The sequence below is a fragment of the Gigantopelta aegis genome, chromosome 10, assembly GCF_016097555.1.
Source record: "Gigantopelta aegis isolate Gae_Host chromosome 10, Gae_host_genome, whole genome shotgun sequence".
NCBI classification, from domain to species: Eukaryota; Metazoa; Mollusca; class Gastropoda; order Neomphalida; family Peltospiridae; genus Gigantopelta; species Gigantopelta aegis.
In genome coordinates, this window is record NC_054708.1 from 2,175,821 (window position 1) to 2,198,497 (window position 22,677).

Here is a 22,677-nt window from a genome sequence, read left to right on the forward strand (position 1 = left end):
CGAAGTTCAGCCAGCAAACGTTTCGCTAACGTTCGCAAACTATTTCATTGGTTCCCGAAGTGGTAATTCGGTTGACTGTGTGGCGTAAAATTCAGTCTAGCAAACGTTAGCGACAAGCGGTTGACTGAACTTACGCCAGGGATAACATCACAGTTTTGACAGTGATTCACGAGTGCATGTCATCACAGCTGTACTTATTCTGATGATCTCTGTCCGGTGCCAGTTTTGATTTAGTAAACTAGTTTGGTCGTGGCGGTGCAAGAGGAAGGACATTTCCAGTAAAGGATCTCTAAAATGGACGATATCTCCAGTAAAGAATCTCCAAGAGGGACGATATCTCCAGTAAAGGATCTCCAAGAGGGACGATATATCCAGTAAAGGATCTCCAAGAGGGACGATATCTCCAGTAAAGGATCTCCAAGAGGGACGATATATCCAGTAAAGGATCTCCAAGAGGGACAATATCTCCAGTAAAGGATCTCCAAGAGGGACGATATCTCCAGTAAAGGATCTCCAAGAGGGACGATATCTCCAGTAAAGGATCTCCAAGAGGGACGATATATCCAGTAAAGGATCTCCAAGAGGGACAATATCTCCAGTAAAGGATCTCCTCGGGAGTGCATGTCCTACTGTAGACGAATCGATCCCTATTTTACCAAATGCCCATTCGACTCTGCATTGTGGATATACGGCCCTGACCATGTATTACGGTTTTGTAGTTCAGATTTAGTGACTGACCTCAATGCACTGAGTAAGAAGTAATGCCAAACAAACAAGGAATAAGAATTTTAAAAAAATAAAAAAAATAACGACGAGTTCATTACTCGTCTACGGCAACGATTACAACGTGAACGTATGTAAAATACCAGTTTAAACTGAAGGTAATGACTTTTACATTCCATTTCTAATATAACCTATTTTAATTGTCCAAACTGATTCAAACACACACACACACACAGACCATAATATATACAGATATCAGATACCTTCACTTGTATATAACAACCACCTGTTAATAACAGTCACCCCATAAATCCTGAACACTAAAAGGTAGTCTTTTCCAAAATGTCTCATTTCTGCTCGTCATACGTGACTGCCATACAAGATCTGCTATTACACATTGCAAACATATCCTTTATGATCAGGGGCGGATTATGCTTTAGGTAAGGGGGGGGGGGGTCCGAAACAATATGTAAATGTTTATAATATGAAATTATAAATTTTACGTGGACATCAATTTAGATCTACGTGGTGGGGTTGTTGTTTTTTTTAGCCGGGGGGAGGGGGGGGGGGGCGTGCAACTGGGAACCCCCATAATCCGCCTTTGATGATTTCTTGCCTGCAACCTTTTTAATATACACCAGAATGAAGTCGAAAGCAATCAAAGATAAATGACTGTTTCAAAAGGTGATTAATAGTGACTTTCAACAAAACATGTTCAATTTATGCTTTCAATAATACAAAAAAATAGTAAAACAGTTTTGTCTCTCTTATTTTATATTTTTTGGACGATTGTTCATGTTTTACCTGAATACACCAGAAACCTGTCCATAATGGCCATTCTTGTCCAGGTCCCGTATCCGCTATATACAGGTTTGAATATATATATATATATATATATATATATATATATATATATATATATATATATATATATATATATATATATATATACACACACACCAACCTATCCCCACACACACACACACACACACACACACAGTTATCCCTACATAATGAAATCCTGTCATTTCCATATAAATTACTTAATAACTGGTACTGAAAAGAAATATATTATGTATACAATATGAAATCACTGCGAGTCATTGACACCGAGTGTGTGTGCGACCCGTGCTTGTAACCTATATCCGGTGCCGAATTAGGAACATGTACTGTTATTAATGGGTTAATCTATGTATAGCCCTCGAATAACTTCGCACTGCTGTTTGGAATCAATTAATTCGCAATAGGCCTACATTCTTCTATTTTGAGCCTATATGGAACAGTATTCTCTTTCAAACCTGCACACGTATACTAGTAACCTACGTTTTTAAAAATAACAATTCCTTTAATTAAATAACTCTTCCTAGTGTTACAAATAATAGTTATTAGAAACTATCTCACATTGGCAAATGCTTTTTTTTTTTCACCCTCCAACGGTTGAAGGAAACTCCAACTACCGCCAAGCAGGTGCTTGTGCCACATTCGCACAATAGATGGCGTTGATGCTAACTTGTGTGACGTCAGAATACCATATACGGAATGGGGTTAATTAAGCTCAATGTAAATGACAACAGAAGAAACGCATATCGCTCCGCTTGTTTTGTGAGAGTTGACAGATTTTACAGTGGATTGCGTTGTGAACTAAAATCAACTCATCAAAGGAAACGCCTCTGTGTTTTGCTAATAGTTTTGGATAACCGTTTTCTCACGTGGGAAGTCGTTCCGTGGTTGTTTTTTTCCCTCGGTTGGCCAAATGTTGGAGTACGGATAGATCTTCGTGTGGAACATCATTAAGGTTTGTTTTTTTCTCAGAAATCTGCGATTCTGTGTGCCAGTGAATACAGTCACTGCAGTCAGTATATCACCGGTTTACCGATGGCGAAGCCTGTTTTAGTGTATTTGCATGGCAGTTTGTTGTTTTGTCAGAAACATCGCGAAGATTTAGAAATTCGGGCAGTGGTCAATTTGCCCGCCATCTTGGGCTAGCGACCTCGGTTTGGCCACGGCCGAGGGCGTGATGTTTTGTTTATGTGGCCTCTATATCGATGGACACGGCGTTTTGCCAACTGTGTTTTAACACACACGCACACGGCTCGAGAAGTGGGCCACTAAAATACTTGTTTATTTTTCCTCAAACTTGGTGTTAAACTGGCAGCACACGCAAATTACATTAAAATATTTTGCCACATAACATTAGCCTATAAGCGGAGTGATGCCAAACGGTGGGCATGTTTGCCCTTGCCTCACACTTACGGTGTACTCTTGTTTGCAGCCTGGTTGACATGCAGTGGTCGTTGGACACGTGAATGCCGCAGCCCACCTTGACGAGGAGGAGGCCGGGCCAACATGCTGTCTAGTGCTTGCTTCTGCTTCCTACTATTCCTGTGTTGTCATGAGGCGGGCACGGGCAAAGGTGAGTGGCCTTGGAAATTCTCATCACAAACTTTAAATGCAAAAATGTGGTAGTAGTTGTGAAATAAAAACAATTATTTAACCTTGTGAGAAAAAGAAAAAAGAAGAAGAAATAATACACCAGGATATAAACACTGCATACACTCCCCCACCAATATCCCCCAAATGTAATAAGGGATTAACAACATGCTCACTGTGACACTAGCAGGTGACAGGTGTCAATGTTTGGCCCTACTGCTGCCTACAGTCATAGGTTTTAACATGCATATTCAGAACAAGCTGTTGTAGCACATGCCTGTCATGGGCGGAGGTGTTATCTTTTGACGGGACCGTAGTCCAGGACAGTACATACTTTTTAGGTTACTTTCAGGTTTACAGTTATACCCCTCGAAGCCATCATTAGGTATGTACAGGTACCACCTACTTATCTCGAACACAGATGAAGAATATCCTGATGTACATGCAAGTTACATATAAAAAAAAAGTTTATAGTTTTAATGACACCACTAGAGCATATTGATTTGTTAATCATCGACTATTGGATGTCAAAGATATGGTAATTTTGACACATTTATAGAGAGGAAACCCGCTACATTTTTCTATTAGTAACAAGGGATCTTTTATATGCACCATCCCACAGACAGGATAGCACATACCACAGCCTTTGATATGCTAGTCATGGTGCATTGGCTGGAACGAGAAATAGCCCAATGGATCCACCAAAGGGAATTGATCCCAGACTGACCGTGCATGAAGCAAACACTTTACCACTGGGCTACATCCTGCCCACCCATACAGTTATAATAAAGTGTGTGTTTTGGTTGCTTAATGTTAATGTGTTTCATTGGTATGGTACACGATTCAGGCCACAGGCACAGGGCCAAGTCCAGCAACTCGAGTGCTTCAGGTGCAAAGGTTGGGGAGGGGGACCTTTTAAATAGGAATGAAAATATACATCGAGTGTGTAGTGTGTGTGTGTGGGCATTGGGTGTCACATTTTAAATATTGACCCAACCTGTTTGATGCTTGATTATTGTGATGGGGTAGCTGACTGACTGCGATGCACAGTGCCCATGTTGTAGAAAGTTCAGGGACGTGATCTCCTGGAAATATTTTTAAAAACTGGATATATGTCTTCATACATAGATCCTAAGATGCAAATGTTTGCATTCTATGAGGAAAAATCACCAAGTATTGGACACATTATTATCTGACTGGGGTTTTCCTGTCCCAACCAGTTGTATATCATAGATCATGGTATGTGTTGTCCTGTCGGGGCAAAAGTGCATATATATCAAATATACTTGCTACTAATGGAAAAATGTAGTGGGTTTCCTCTCTAAAACTATATATAGTCAGCGATTAATAAATCAATGTGCTCTGGTGGAAAATTCTTGATAACAAATGTGTAAGTACATATATTTTTTTAAGTTGCTTTAAGCAGGAGATTTTGACCGATGACCTCCCACCCCCTCACACCTGTGCCTGAGGTCTACTGTAATATTCGTGGGTGTTCTATTTTAGAAATAATGATTTATCACGAAATAACACATTTCAGATACAAGATTTCCAACTGTCAAAATGAAGTGAAAAAGTGTTTCATTCTCGTTAAATTTTTTTATCACTTTCCTTTTCGAGGGGGTGGGGGGGGGGGGGCATGAGTGTGCTCTGCACCTGCACACACCTGACAGAACTCGAGAGACTCGCCAAACTGCGTCTCATCTACACCAATTATTTGGACAAGTGTATTTTTACCCTCCACCTTTTGAGAAGTGCAGTTTTGAACTCTGATTTCTCAAAGATGAGTCGATTATTAAAAATACATTTCCGACATATAAGATATGATATACACAATTATGCTATAGGGAACCAATCCCAAATGTCGCCCTTGGTGTGTCGGGGTGTGGTGCCTGCGTACTGTACATGTACCATGGTAACCCAACATGAACAGTTGTTTAGTAGTTAGTATTGCAGGGCTCAAATTTAGCACTTTAAAAAAATATTGTCATTGGGGAAAGGGCCCACTGATAGCAATTTTGAGCCTGCCTATGGCAATTTTTTTTAAAAGTAACTTTTGCAACAAATGAATATTATCTTTTATAAAGACCAATATTTTAAAGATTGGAATATTTCCTTGTTATTTTGTAGTAAAAGATACTCCTGTATTAAGACCACCTTGCTATAAAGACCAATATTTTAAAGATTGGAATACTTCCTTATTATTTTGTAGTAAAAATATTCCTGTATTAAGACCACCTTGCTATAAAGACTAATATTTAAACTACTGGAATATTTTATAGTAAAAATAATTCTGTATTAAGACCACCCTGCTATAAAGACCAATATTTTATAGACTGGAATATTTCCGTATTATTTTATAGTAAAAATACTCCTGTATTAAGACCACCTTGCTATTATGGATTATGACCAGTAAAATTAAACCCACTGGTTGTTTTCAATACATGTTGGCCCCATTAGTGCAACCACATCATTAGCTTAGAAGATAACCATATGAAGTTTTTAGATTTGCGGGTGTTATTGTCTATTTGATCCCAAAAATTAAACATTTGCCGGCATCAAATAGACAATAACACCCACAAATCTAAAAACTCCATATGGTTATGTCCATTGTAAACTGAATTGTTTTTCTACAGGACTAACTGTATATTTGGCATTTCTTCAAAAAAAGAATTTTATGATGGTCAAACAAGTAGTTAGGTCCCCCACTGATCAAACTGTAGCGGCTCATATTTTTTTTTTTTTTTTTAAACAATATTTATTCAAATTGTTGAACAGCAGAACTCTCAGAATGCTTGTTTTGTTTTAGCTGGATGTACAAACGTACAAGTATTAGTTTCCTACTAAAAAGCAGTTAGTGTACAAATGAACATGTACAAACGTACAAGTATTAGTTTCCTACTAAAAAGCAGTTAGTGTACAAATGAACATGTACAAACGTACAAGTATTAGTTTCCTACTAGAAAGCAGTTAGTGTACAAATGAACATGTACAAACGTACAAGTATTAGTTTCCTACTAAAAAGCAGTTAGTGTACAAATGAACATGTACAAACGTACAAGTATTAGTTTCCTACTAAAAAGCAGTTAGTGTACAAATGAACATGTACAAACGTACAAGTATTAGTTTCCTACTAGAAAGCAGTTAGTGTACAAATGAACATGTACAAACGTACAAGTATTAGTTTCCTACTAAAAAGCAGTTAGTGTACAAATGAACATGTACAAACGTACAAGTATTAGTTTCATACTAGAAAGCAGTTGGTGTACAAATGAACATGACATGGTTAATATATAGTCATTTTATTTTATAACTTGTACATTATAATCTTGAAAAGTAAAGATTAAATTAGGGCATACAATTTGAATTTTTGAGAAAACCGACATGTCATTCGTGTGGTTTCAGTTTTACATGAACGATTTTCTTCAGTAGTTCAGATACAAATGCAAATTTTAATGGGTCACAGCAATTAACTGAGAATGCAATATGAACGAATTTCGTAGCTTTTCTCCATCAAATGTCCTATCATAAATAAAAAAAAAACTAAATAAATAAAAAAAAAAAAAAAATGTATGCTAGAACCAACTTGAAAGCTGCCCGTTTGCATTACAACACACAACCCCATCAGTTTTTTTTACAGGGGAGTACTTATTGGTGCCAAACAATAATCTGAATGAAATGATAATATACAGGGATTTCCCAGAAGCATTGAGCTTAATGCTTCCGGGTCTGAACAGAAAGTACTGAACTTAAGCGAATCCTATATCGACCAAAATAACCAGCAATCGGCAATGTAGGCCCGTTATTTTTTTTAATTTTCTGACGAATGATTGCAGCTTTTGCGCGAACGATTGGTCGTTTATGTTGATATTGGTTTTGAATAACCGACAGATGAACAACAAAATCATTCATGCCAAATTTTATGCCCTGTTGAATAATAGAATTTAAGGTACATGGTTAAAAGTTTGTTTTGTTTAATGATACAACTTGAGCACATTGATTAATTAAACATTTATTGGATGTCAAACATTTGGTAATTTTGACAATAGAGGAAAGCCACTACTTTTTTCCATTAGAAGATATCTTTGTTATGTATATATTACTATATAATACATGTGTACTCATTAGAGATGTACAGGGCTTCTAGATTATGGTAGCCCTACTCTCATGGCTAGTGATATTAAATTTTGGGCTAGTAAATAACTACTATTGCCATGCCCGACATCTAGTGAAATGTTTTTGTCAAATGTTGCAATTACGTCTATTTTGTAAATTTAGGAATATCCTGCCCTGCCCCCGATGTTAGTGCTTTTAAGCTATATATCTCCCTCTTTAGGTGACATATATCCAATTTTACTATTATTTAGAATTTTAAGCCGTATCTCCCTCTTTAGGTGACATATCCAATTTTACTATTATTTAGAATTTTAAGCTGTATATCTCTCTTTAGGTGACATATCCAGTTATTACTATTATTTAGAATTTTAAGCTGTATCTCTCTGTTTATGTGATGTATCCAATTTTACTATTATTTAGAATTTTAAGCTGTATCTCCCTCTTTAGGTGACATATCCAATTTTACTATTATTTAGAATTTTAAGCTGTATCTCTCTCTTTAGGTCAGTATCCAATTTTACTATTATTTAGAATTTTAAGCTGTACCTCCTTCTTTAGGTGACATATCCAATTTTACTATTATTTAGAATTTTAAGCTGTATATCTCTCTTTAGGTGACATATCCAATTTTACTATTATTTAGAATTTTTAAGCTATATCTCCCTCTTTAGGTGACATATCCAATTTTACTATTATTTAGAATTTTAAGCTGTATCTCCCTCTTTAGGTGACATATCCAATTTTACTATTATTTAGAATTTTAAGCTGTATCTCCCTCTTTAGGTGACATATCCAATTTTACTATTATTTAGAATTTTAAGCTGTATCGCTCTCTTTAGGTGACGTATCCAATTTTACTATTATTTAGAATTTTAAGCTGCATCTCTCTCTTTAGGTGACGTATCCAATTTTACTATTATTTAGAATTTTAAGCTGTTTCTCTCTCTTTAGGTGACATATCCAATTATTACTATTATTTAGAATTTTAAGCTGTATCTCTCTCTTTAGGTGCCATATCCAAGTTTACTATTATTTAGAATTTTAAGCTGTATCTCTTTCTTTAGATGACATATCCAATTTTACTATTATTTAGAAATTTTTTTATTAACTTAAAGTAAAGTAGAGCTAGTGAATTTTTAATTGTGGCTAATAAATTAAAAAAAATCACTGATCCCATGGCTAGTTGATTTTATAAAAATTCTAGAAGTCCTGTATGTATATATTAGTATGTACACGTGTACTCACTAGAAGATATCTTTGATGTGTATATATTAGTATGTACACGTGTACTCACTAGAAGATATCTTTGATGTGTCTATATTAGTATGTACACGTGTACTCACTAGAAGATATCTTTGATGTGTCTATATTAGTATGTACACGTGTACTCACTAGAAGATATCTTTGATGTGTCTATATTAGTATGTACACGTGTACTCACTAGAAGATATCTTTGATGTGTATATATTAGTATGTACATGTGTACTCATTAGAAGATATCTTTGATGTGTATATATTAGTATATACATGTGTACTTTCCACGGATGCAATCCACCACTCCAGCATTGCCTATATTTCTATCAGTTGAGAAGGTGTTAATGATGAATAATGGGGTGTGGGTGGGGCTGAGGTTAAATTACCATCATTATTGATATTGTTATTTCGGTATTGGGACCACTCCACTAAGGCCAGTTTTCCTGTAGATGGTCTTAATAGTGGTTTTACTATACATGTTCTTCATTTAAACATTTAATATATTGGATTTTCTTTGCCAATTCTTTTCCAAACGAGTACTGTTGTAGGAAGTTCCCAGCAGATGGGATGTAGAATCGTGTATAAACGTTTGTGTTATGCTGTATGATGTTTAGTTTGTTCTGTGCTGGGCACTACATCCCAGTCGGTATGAGCAGTAGAATGCAGGGTTATTTGGTGATGTATTGTGTGGCTGAATGGTCAGAACACTTGGCTATGCTCCAGAAGTCTTGGAGTTCATATCCACACTTCAGCCCTGTGTCATGTGTAGTGTTTAATGTCATGTAGAGTTAATTGTATGCAAATTAAATAGCCCAGGGGTTCATGTAGAGATATGGAATCTTTTCGCCTAGCATGTCATTAAAAAAAAATATTTGTTGATTGAAAATGTAAATATTTACAAACTTGTATAGGCATATCAAGTAAGTGTAGACATATATATTATTATAAAGATGAAAGAAACCAAGTCTCGATACTGTATATTATACATTTAAGTATTTCATGAACCTATTAAAAGAACCCCCCCCCCCCCCCAAAAAAAAAAAAAAAACCCACACCCAAACAAAACAAAACCCCCCACCTGTGCTCAAAAGGGTACTAAAGGACTGAACACAGTGTTGGCTACATTTACTTGTCTTCACCCACCTAGATATACTTGTCTTCATCCCCCTAGATATACTTGTCTTCATCCCCCTAAATATACTTATCATTCCCCCTAGATATACTTGTTATCATTCCCCCTAGATATACTTGTTATCATTCTCCCTAGATATACTTGTTATCATTCCCCCTAGATATACTTGTTATCATTCCCCCTAGATATACTTGTTATCATTCCCCCTAGATATACTTGTTATCATTCCCCCAGATATACTTGTTATCATTCCCACTAGATATACTTGTCTTCATCCCCCTAAATACACTTGTTATCATTCCCCCTAGATGTACTTGTCATCTTTCCCCTAGATATACTTGTCATCATCCACCTAGATATACTTGTCTTCACCCACCTAGATATACTTGTTATCATTCCCCCTAGATGTACTTGTCATCTTTCCCCTAGATATACTTGTCATCATCCACCTAGATATACTTGTCTTCACCCACCTAGATATACTTGTTATCATTCCCCCTAGATATACTTGTTATCATTCCCCCTAGATATACTTATCATTCCCTCTAGATATACTTGTTATCATTCCCCCTAGATATACTTGTCTTCATCCCCTAAATATACTTGTCTTCATCTCCCTAGATACACTTGCTATCATTCCCCTAGATATACTTGTCTTCATCCCCCTAGATATACTTGTTAACTTTCCCCCTAGATATACTTGTCTTCATCCCCCTAGATATACTTGTTAACTTTCCCCCTAGATATACTTGTTATCATTCCCCCTAGATATACTTGTTATCATTCCCCCTAGATATACTTGTTATCATTCCCCCTAGATATACTTGTCATCATTCCCCTAGATATACTTGTTATCATTCCCCTAGATATACTTGTTATCATTCCCCCTAGATATACTTGTTATCATTCCCCCTAGATATACTTGTTATCATTCCCCCTAGATATACTTGTTATCATTCCCTAGATATACTTGTTATCATTCCCCCTAGATATACTTGTCATCATTCCCCCTAGATATACTTGTTATCATTCCCCCTAGATATACTTGTTATCATTCCCTAGATATACTTATCATTCCCCCTAGATATACTTGTCATCATTCCCCTAGATATACTTGTCATCATTCCCCCTAGATATACTTGTCATCATTCCCCTAGATATACTTGTCATCATTCCCCCTAGATATACTTGTTATCATTCCCCCTAGATATACTTGTCATCATTCCCCCTAGATATACTTATCATTCCCCCTAGATATACTTGTTATCATTCTCCCTAGATATACTTGTTATCATTCCCCCTAGATATACTTGTTATCATTCCCTAGATATACTTGTTATCATTCCCGCTACATATTAGGCCTCAGGTTTCTATATTGGTTAATTACAACTTCTTGTTTTCATGTAACCAATACTTTGTTTGTGACAAAGTTTTAGTTTTCAGTGCATTTTTAAAAACCATTTTATCAAGCAGTGTTTTTGTAGAAATAGCAAAATTAAATAGCATATGTTCCTAATTATGTTTATCATGATGGTTATATGGTGTTAAACACTTATTGACGCCGTTCTAATGCGTATTAACGCCTTGTGAGATTTCATCTCGTGAGAATTGAATGGGTCCTATGAAACACACATTTTGCACTTTGTCTTTCTTACTCCACCAGTGGTTATTTGTATATACAAACCACTTGATACCAGTGCTTTGTCAGCTTATACAACTAATTATGGATTAAAAACAACAAATATTGCACATGTGCATGCAGACACACAGGCACACACACACACACACACACACACACACACACACATACACATACACAATCACACATGCACACTTTCATACATGATGATAACATAGATATCAATATGCAATCATATGTTGAGAGTGGAATACACAGTGTTATCTGAAACTAACAATTCATATAAAAATTAATTGTATTTTTGTTCATGTTAAAACATAAGTTGAGTGGTAACACTAAAGGTTGTGACTGAGCAGTATCATGTAACTTAGTGGGTTATGTTAACTGTCAAATATGTAGGAGTTGTGTTATCAACAGTTAACTAAATAACCATGGTTACAGTGTTAACGACAGTTAACTAAATAACCATTGTCACTGTGTTATGAACATTTTAACTAAATAACCATTGTTATCAACAGTTAACTAAATAACCATTGTTACAGTGTTATCAACAGTTAACCAAATAACCATTTACAGTGTTATCAACAGTTAACTAAATAACCATTGTTACAGTGTTACCAACAATTACATTTAACTAAATATCCATTGTTATGATGTTATCAACAGTTAACTAAATAACCATTGTTACAGTGTTATCAACAGTTAACTAAATAACCATGGTTATGGTGTTATCACCAGTTAACCACATAACCACTGTTAAAGTTATCTACAGTTAACCACATAACCATTGTTACAGTGTTATCAACAATTAACCAAATAACCATTGTTACAGACGTATCGACAGTTAATCAAAACAATTTTTACAGTGTTATCAACAGTTAATCAAATAAGTATTGCTACAATGTTATCAACAGTTAATCAAATAAGTATTGCTACAATGTTATCAACAGTTAATCAAATAACAACTGTTACAGCATTATCAACAGTTAATCAAATAACAACTGTTACAGCATTATCAACAGTTAATCAAATAACAACTGTTGCAGCATTATCAACAGTTAATCAAATACCAACTGTTACAGCATTATCAACAGTTAATCAGCATTATCAACAGTTAATCAGCATTATCAACAGTTAATCAGCATTATCAACAGTTAATCAGCATTATCAACAGTTAATCAAATAACAACTGTTACAGCATTATCAACAGTTAATCAAGTAACAACTGTTACAGCATTATCAACAGTTAATCAAATAACAACTGTTACAGCATTATCAACAGTTAATCAAGTAACAACTGTTACAGCATTATCAACAGTAAATCAAGTAACAACTGTTACAGCATTATCAGCAGTTAATCAAATAACAACTGTTACAACATTATCAGCAGTTAATCAAATAACAACTGTTACAACATTATCAACAGTTAATCAAATAGCATTTGTTACAGCATTATCAACAGTTAATCAAATAGCATTTGTTACAGCATTATCAACAGTTAATCAGTTAACAACTGTTACAGCATTATCAACAGTTAATCAAGTAACAATTGTTACAGCATTATCAACAGTTAATCAAGTAACAATTGTTACAGCATTATCAACAGTTAATCAAGTAACAATTGTTACAGCATTATCAACAGTTAATCAAGTAACAATTGTTACAGCATTATCAACAGTTAATCAAGTAACAATTGTTACAGCATTATCAACAGTTAATCAGTTAACAACTGTTACAGCATTATCAACAGTTAACCAGTTAACAACTGTTACAGCATTATCAACAGTTAATCAAGTAACAATTGTTACAGCATTATCAACAGTTAACAAATAAGTATTGTTACAGCATTATCAACAGTTAATCAAATAAGTATTGTTACAGCATTATCAACAGTTAACACATAACTATTGCTACAATGTTATCAACAGTTAATCAAGTAACAACTGTTACAGCATTATCAACAGTTAATCAAGTAACAACTGTTACAGCATTATCAACAGTTAATCAAGTAACAACAGCGTTATGTTGGTAGTGGACAGTTTTGAGAAGTTGTTTTCGTTTGTGTATTCCGACATGGATAGTTTTGAGAAGTTGTTTTTGTTTGTTTGTGTATTCCAACATCGACAGTTTGGAGAAGTTGTTTTCGTTTGGACTGGGTTATCGTATTTACAGAGGATGGGTCACCGAAACTGGGGTGCCAGATGTAACACTCTTACCCATGTAGGTAAACAGTGATGGGAGACCCGATAACATGGTCACGGGCCTGTACTCCCAGATCGACATGTACTAATACGCAGGTCACTGTAGTATACAGAGAGTGTCCTATTTCTATTGCTACATGGAGTGTGGTGATTATGTGCTCGCAGATCGACATGTGTGTAATACGCAGGTCATTGTAGTATAAAAAGAGTGTCCTATTTCTACTGCTACATGGAGTGTGGTAAGAATCTGGTGTTGTGTACCTTACATTTGATACTCTGTAAGGATTTCCCACTCATTATGCAGGTGTGTTACTCGCGTAGTTGACTCGAAGTCAGCCAGTGATTATTTCAATCGCAACTTCTCGTCGAATTCCGTAGGCTAATTTATATTATACCAACAGATCTTATTGAGTTAAAAAAGTTGATAACTTGCTTAATACAAAACACAAATATTCATACGTTTTTGTAATAGGCCTGTTATAGATTTCTGTAAGGCGTTTACGTTGGGTGAAATTTTCAAATTTGATTAAGAATCAGTAATAAACGCAGTTGTATAATGTTAATAAATAAATATAGGTATTGCCGAATAATTCCGAATAGCTTTGTATAAAAAAAAAAAACGAAGTTGCCTTATTTTTGGTGCATTCAGAATTTTAATGGTGCATGTAACTTTTTTCAGCATGCACCTGGTGCATGTAGATTTTTTTTTCATTTCTAGCCCTGGTGTTGTGTACCTTACATTTGATACTCTGTAAGGATTTCCCACTCATTATGGAGTGTGGTAAGAATCCAGTGTAGTATACCTTACATTTGATACTCTGTAAGGATTTCCCACTCATTATGGAGTGTGGTAAGAATCCAGTGTAGTGTACCTTACATTTGATACTCTGTAAGGATTTTCCACTCATTATGGAGTGTGGTAAGAATCCAGTGTTGTGTACCTTACATTTGATACTCTGTAAGGATTTCCCACTCATTATGGAGTGTGGTAAGAATCCAGTGTAGTGTACCTTACATTTGATACTCTGTAAGGATTTCCCACTCATTATGGAGTGTGGTAAGAATCCAGTGTAGTGTACCTTACATTTGATACTTTGTAAGGATTTTCCACTCATTATGGAGTGTGGTAAGAATCCAGTGTTGTGTACCTTACATTTGATACTTTGTAAGGATTTCCCACTCATTATGGAGTGTGGTAAGAATCCAGTGTAGTGTACCTTACATTTGATACTCTGTAAGGATTTCCCACTCATTATGGAGTGTGTAAAGAATCCAGTGTAGTGTACCTTACATTTGATACTCTGTAAGGATTTCCCACTCATTATGGAGTGTGGTAAGAATCCAGTGTAGTGTACCTTACATTTGATACTCTGTAAGGATTTCCCACTCATTATGGAGTGTGTAAAGAATCCAGTGTAGTGTACCTTACATTTATTACTCTGTAAGGATTTCCCACTCATTATGGAGTGTGCTGGCAGATATTGTAACACAATGTACATTTTTGTACATAATGCATCTGTAGTAAGAACTAAATTTAATACCATGTATCACACATAATGCACTTATGTATGTAAATTAGGACAGTCTGTATGTACATAATGTAATAAACACTAACCCAATGTATATAAAGTAATGTGCAGTGAACACTAACAAATATAATGTAGTGTGATTCTGAACATAACAATGTATTGCGAACAACATAACAGTCAACACAATGTACAGTGAACGTAAATATACGGTACAATAAACAGTGAACAAAATAAATAAACTTTGTGACACAAAACAATATACTAAGGCCATTTTAATGCAATGTACAGTGCACATAAATGTACAGTGAACATTGTAAAACATTATACACTTACAACATTGTACAACTTCATAATGAACAATGAATAATGTAATGTACAGTGAACATTATAGCAGTACATAGTTTGCCATGAACATTGTCAGACTTCATGGACTATTAACAGATTAAAACAGTACATACATGTACAGTGAATATTGTAGTACATAATGCATCGTACAGTCAGTATGGCCCATATAATGCACAGCGTACAGTCAATATGGTCCATATAATGCACAGTGTACAGTCAATATGGTCCATATAATGCACAGCGTACAGTCAATATGGTCCATATAATGCACAGTGTACAGTCAATATAGTCCATATAATACAGTGTACAGTCAGTATGATCCATATAATGTACAGTGTACAGTCAGTATGGTCCATATAATGCAGTGTAGAGTCAGTATGGTCCATATAATGCACAGTGTACAGTCAATATGGTCCATATAATGCACAGTGTACAGTCAGTATGATCCATATAATGTACAGTGTACAGTCAATATGGTCCATGTAATGCACAGTGTACAGTCAGTATGGTCCATATAATGCAGTGTACAGTCAGTATGGTCCATATAATGCAGTGTACAGTCAGTATGGTCCATATAATGCACAGTGTACAGTCAATATGGTCCATATAATGCACAGTGTACAGTCAGTATGATCCATATAATGTACAGTGTACAGTCAATATGGTCCATGTAATGCACAGTGTACAGTCAGTATGGTCCATATAATGCACAGTGTACAGTCAGTATGGTCCATATAATGCACAGTGTACAGTCAGTATGGTCCATGTAATGCACAGTGTACAGTCAGTATGGTCCATATAATGCAGTGTACAGTCAGTATGGTCCATATAATGTACGGTGTACAGTCAGTATGGTCCATATAATGCAGTGTACAGTCAGTATGGTCCATATAATGCACGGTGTACAGTCAGTATGGTCCATGTAATGCACAGTGTACAATCAGTATGGTCCATATAATGGAGTGTACAGTCAGTATGGTCCATATAATGCAGTGTACAGTCAGTATGGTTCATATAATGCACGGTGTACAGTCAGTATGGTCCATATAATGCAGTGTACAGTCAGTATGGTCCATATAATGCACAGTGTACAGTCAGTATGGTCCATATAATACACAGTGTACAGTCAATATGGTCCATATAATGCAGTGTACAGTCAGTATGGTCCATATAATGCAGTGTACAGTCAGTATGGTCCATATAATACAGTGTACAGTCAATATGGTCCATGTAATGCACAGTGTACAGTCAGTATGGTCCATATAATGCACGGTGTACAGTCAATATGGTCCATATAATGCAGTGTACAGTCAGTATGGTCCATATAATGCAGTGTACAGTCAGTATGGTCCATATAATACAGTGTACAGTCAATATGGTCCATGTAATGCACAGTGTACAGTCAGTATGGTCCATATAATGCAGTGTACAGTCAGTATGGTCCATATAATGCACAGTGTACAGTCAGTATGGTCCATATGATGCACAGTGTGCAGTCAGTATGGTCCATATTATGCAGTGTACAGTCAGTATGATCCATATAATGCACAGTGTACAGTCAATATGGTCCATATAATGCACAGTGTACAGTCAATATAATGTACAGTGTACAGTCAATATGGTCCATATAATGTACAGTGTACAGTCAATATGGTCCATATAATGTACAGTGTACAGTCAATATGGTCCATATAATGCACAGTGTACAGTCAATATGGTCCATATAATGTACAGTGTACAGTCAATATAATGCACAGTGTACAGTCAGTATGGTCAATATAATGTACAGTGTACAGTCAATATGGTCCATATAATGTACAGTGTACAGTCAATATGGTCCATATAATGTACAGTGTACAGTCAATATGGTCCATATAATGCACAGTGTACAGTCAATATGGTCCATATAATGTACAGTGTACAGTCAATATAATGCACAGTGTACAGTCAGTATGGTCAATATAATGTACAGTGTACAGTCAATATAATGCACAGTGTACAGTCAATATGGTCAATATAATGCACAGTGTACAGTCAATATAATGCACAGTGTACAGTCAATATGGTCCATATAATGTACAGTGTACAGTCAATATAATGCACAGTGTACAGTCAGTATGGTCCATATGATGCACAGTGTGCAGTCAATATAATGCACAGTGTACAGTCAGTATGGTCCATACAATGTACAGTGTACAGTCAATATAATGCACAGTGTACAGTCAGTATGGTCCATATGATGCACAGTGTGCGGTCAATATAATGCACAGTGTACAGTCAGTATGGTCCATACAATGTACAGTGTACAGTCAATATAATGCACAGTGTACAGTCAGTATGGTCCATATGATGCACAGTGTGCGGTCAATATAATGCACAGTGTACAGTCAGTATGGTCCATATAATGTACAGTGTACAGTCAATATAATGCACAGTGTACAGTCAGTATGGTCCATATGATGCACAGTGTGCAGTCAATATAATGCACAGTGTACAGTCAGTATGGTCCATATAATGTACAGTGTACAGTCAATATAATGCACAGTGTACAGTCAGTATGGTCCATATGATGCACAGTGTGCAGTCAGTATGGTCCATATAATGCACAGTGTACAGTCAGTATGGTCCATATAATGTACAGTGTACAGTCAATATAATGCACAGTGTACAGTCAGTATGGCCCATGTAATGCACAGTGTACAGTCTGTATGGTCCATGTAATGCAGTGTACAGTCAGTATGGTCCATTTTCGGTTGATCATTTAAGTTGGTAATAATGGACTTGGTTGTCAAGTGATACAGGTAATAATAGACTTGGTTGTCAAGTGATACAGGTAATAGTGGACCTGGTTGTCAAGTGATACAGATAATAATGGACCTGGTTGTCAAGTGATACAGGTAATAATGGACCTGGTTGTCGAGTGATACAGGTAATAATGGACCTGGTTGTCGAGTGATACAGGTAGTAATGGACTTGGTTGTCAAGTGATACAGGTAATAATGGACTTGGTTGTCAAGTGATACAGGTAATAGTGGACCTGGTTGTCAAGTGATACAGGTAATAATGGACCTGGTTGTCAAGTGATACAGGTAATAATGGACCTGGTTGTCAAGTGATACAGGTAATAATGGACTTGGTTGTCAAGTGATACAGGTAAAAGTGGACCTGGTTGTCAAGTAGTACAAGTAATAATGGACCTGGTTGTCAAGTGATACAGGTAATGATGGACTTGGGACTTGGTTGTCAAGTGATACAGGTAATAATGGACCTGGTTGTCAAGTCATACAGTTACTTCATTTATTAATGACATCCCACTGACAGATTTTAGAGGATTTGATCCAGTTCAGATTGGTCAGACGTCAGGATTCAATACTGAACTGTAGTCGTATGTGGAGAGATGGCCAGTCAAAGTCCCAGCAGAGCTCTGGCTGGCTGGTGTGATAATGTTTATGACAAAGTTGGAGTGGAATGCAAATAGACTCTTCTTTCATGTGGGTTTATATTGCATATATAAAATTAGAGATCTTCAATAGCCATAAAATAATGAGTGTAAGTAAGATATTGTCGGTTGCACAACTGCAGCATTATAAATGAGCAACAGATACAGGTGTGGACACTCCAAACCAAACAGTATGAGACCTCACACACGAATGCATCTTAATGTCACTCAGTGTACGCTGCTGCTGGTTTGTTTAGGTTGGGATTCATGATAAACAAAGAATCGACTTTAGTTTTATTTTACACTTCATTTAAAATATAAATGTTTGGCATATTCTTAATGTGTTAAGAAAATTAATTTCATTGCTCACACAAGAATAAAGGATAAATCTCCACCCACACTAAGGATAAAGCTCCACCCACACTAAGGATAAAGCTCCACCCACACCAAGACTAAAGCTTTGCCCACTTCGAGGATAAAGTTCCGCCCACCTCAAGGATAAAGTTCCACCCACCCCGAGGATAAAGTTCCACCCACCCCGAGGATAAAGTTCTGCCCACCCCGAGGATAAAGTTCCGCCCACCCCGAGGATAAAGTTCCGCCCACCCCGAGGATAAAGTTCCGCCCACCCCGAGGATAAAGTTCCACCCACCCCGAGGATAAAGTTCCGCCCACCCCGAGGATAAAGCTCCGCCCACCCCGAGGATAAAGCTCCCCCGAGGATAAAGCTCCGCCCACCCCGAGGATAAAGTTCCACCCACCTCGAGGATAAAGTTCCACCCACCCCGAGGATAAAGCTCCGCCCACCCCGAGGATAAAGTTCCGCCCACCCCGAGGATAAAGCTCCGCCCACCCCGAGGATAAAGTTCCGCCCACCCCGAGGATAAAGTTCCGCCCACCCCGAGGATAAAGCTCCGCCCACCTCCAGGTTAAAGGTCCATCTGGTTTTTAAAAATTTAGATTTGTTTGTCTTTTTGTCCTTGAAACACACTGAACAAAATAAGAAACTTCCGCTAACTTTGCTTGAACATAACTTGATGAAAACAAACCGGGGGAATAATTGTTATATATGCGTTTAAAGAGTGTTCCATGATGCATCGTTTGGTGCAAAAATCATGGCCATAGCTTAACAGAAACTGGGAGAAATTTTGACCAAGTGTGGTAGGGGTTAAAAAACAACAACCCCCACTTAATAACGGGTATGACCACCTCTTGAATTGACCACTGCAGTGCATCACAGGTGCATAGAATTGACTAACGTGTTGATTTCTGCCTGTGGAATATTGTTCCATTCCTGAATGAGCGCTTGACGAAGTTCGTTGACGTTAGCGGGTGGGTTGGGACGACGCCTCAATCGTCTGTCCAGACTATCCCAGACATGCGCCATGGGGTTGAGATCAGGACTTTTAGCGAGCCAGTCATCAATGAAATCAATGTTATTTGTCCTAAGAAAATTTACAGTGTCTCTAGCTGTATGAGAGGTGTTGGCGTTGTTATGGAACAGTGGAATGACGTGATGAGCGAGAATGTCATCGCGGTAACATTGAGCATTTAAATTGCCATCAATGACGACTAGTGGTGAACGATAACCATAGGTAATAGCTGCCCAGACCATGACAGAACCCCCACTCCCGAAACGATCTCGTTCAAGAACACAACAGTCAACACAACAATCAGCATAGCGTTCATTTCTCCTACGGTAGATGCGCACCCTGCCATCACCACATTGTAAAGAAAATCTGGATTCATCCGAAAAAAGAACAGTATTCCAGTGTCGCCGTATCCAACGAGAGTGTACATGTGCCCAATTAAGACGATTTAGACGATGACGTTGCGTTAAAACGCATCCGACGTAAGGACGTCATGCATGTAAACCGTTCTCCCGCAGACGATTATGAACAGTTTGCCCACTGATTCAGTTATTATGAAGCCCAGGTGTGTTAGAAGCAGTAGTAGTGGCAGGTTGGAATCGATTGCACAAATGCGTATTCATGATATAGCGGTCTTGACCACGCGTTGTAACACGTGGACGTCCACGACGTGGCAAGTTGTTGGTGCTTCCTGTCATTCGAAATCTTACGCGAAGATTTCGTATCGCTCGACTAGAACTCCCAACATGCCTTGCAACGTCTTCTGTCGACATGCCAGCATCAAGCATGCCAATCGCCCGTTCGTGTAAATTATTGGGTATTCTTGGCATACTAAAAATGCTACAATGTAAAACATTTTAATTAATTTTTTTTTTTTAAAGCGTTTTCGTTCACTTGACAACAATGTCAGTAAGACAAGTAAAACAAATTGACCGAATACTACACTGGACATGTCGAACCATGCATGCACGTGCAAATTGAATTTCACGTTGTCGACAAAAATAATCAATAAAATTCATGAATCCTGATAATACAGCTCACGGCTAATACTACCAATATAATTTCATTACACAATGAATTCTTTAACACAACAAATACTATATGTACAAATCGGAAGTTTCTTTTTTTGTTCAGTATATATGATGCTTGATGTTCTGTATTTCCAATGACTTTAAAAAAAAAAAAAATCACCCCTGGCCCAATTTTGAAAAAAATAAATAAATCTCTCCAAATCTAGCATTATTTTATTATGACATGATTTAAAATAATTAATAAAAAACTATAAAGAAGCAAACGTTTAAATGAAATCGTTCGCTACCAGTTTCATAAAAAACCACCACCAGTCATATCCATTTTGGATAGGACCCTGTTTGCGTTTTGTTTTAAAGTTCTTTTACCTCAGGTAGTACATTCTTTGGTCCTAAAATGCTGAATGTGTGGCGAGGCAATGAATAAAGCTTACAATTACTTAAGCTGTCACAAACGCTCATAAAAGATGTAATAAGCAGATCACAGAGAAAGATAATACACTTTTAATACTTTGTTCTTCATTTCAAAGTGGTCGCAGTTATTGGTTTCTGGTCGTGAACCATCAATAGATGCGTGTGGTCGCCCGGGCGTGCAGCTATAGTGAGATTTGTTTTCTTCCAGTTGGGTTCGTGTCTTAAAGGCACAGATTTCTCTAACACTGGTTATTGTTCTGTGCTGAGAAGAACAGTGATTTGTATTGTATTTGTGTGTGTTCTTGCATGCCTTAATACCTATATACAGGTGTATCAAAGCCTTAGACGGTGTCTTCTCTTGGTATAGGTGGTGGGATGTAGCCCTGTGGTAAAGTACTCGCTTGATGTGCGGTCGGTTAGGATCAATCCCTGTCAGTGGTATGTGTTGTCCTGTCTGTGGGATGGTGCATATAAAAGATCCTTTGCTACTAGTGTAAAAATTTAGCGGGTTTCCTCTCTAAGACTAAATCTAAATTACCAAATGTTTGACATCCAATAGCCGATGATTAATAAATCAATATGCTCTAGTGGTGTCGTTAAACAAACCGTTTTCCATCTTATGTGTTCCTGTGTGCCTTAATAGCTGTATACATGTGTGTCAAAGCCTTGGAGAATGTTTTCTCTTGGTGTGGAGTTCAGCTCAGTGGGTTGAGTGATTGCTTGCATCGCAGGATCGAACAACCTCGGTAGATCCATTCAACTGATTGGGGTTTTTCTTATTCCAAATTGCACTACAACTGGTCAAAGGTCGTGGTATGTGTTTTCTTGTCTGTGGAAAAGTGCATATAAAAGATCACTTGCTGCATTAGGAAAAATGTAGCGGGTTTCCTCTGACTACGAGTCAGAATTACCAAATGTTTGACATCCAATAGCCAATGATTAATTAATCAATGTGCTCTAGGTTTGTCGTTAAACAAAACAAAACAAACTGTCTTCACTTGATCATTTTTGAATGTGTTAAAATTTTGATGATTCTGGATTTGTAAAAATACACTAT

The 22,677-nt window shown here is 36.9% G+C and overlaps 1 protein-coding gene across 1 annotated transcript in view; it reads left to right on the forward strand.

Moving 5' to 3' along the window:
- Nucleotides 1-2,310: 2,310 nt before the first annotated feature.
- The window catches only part of LOC121382569 (transforming growth factor beta receptor type 3-like), a 111,119-nt gene continuing 90,752 nt past the window's right edge, over nucleotides 2,311-22,677 (forward strand). The window contains exons 1-2 of the mRNA XM_041512045.1: nucleotides 2,311-2,518; nucleotides 2,996-3,136. Coding sequence (XP_041367979.1) covers nucleotides 3,070-3,136 — 67 coding nt within the window. The 5' untranslated portion in view covers nucleotides 2,311-2,518; nucleotides 2,996-3,069. The remainder of the gene's footprint in view (nucleotides 2,519-2,995; nucleotides 3,137-22,677) is intronic.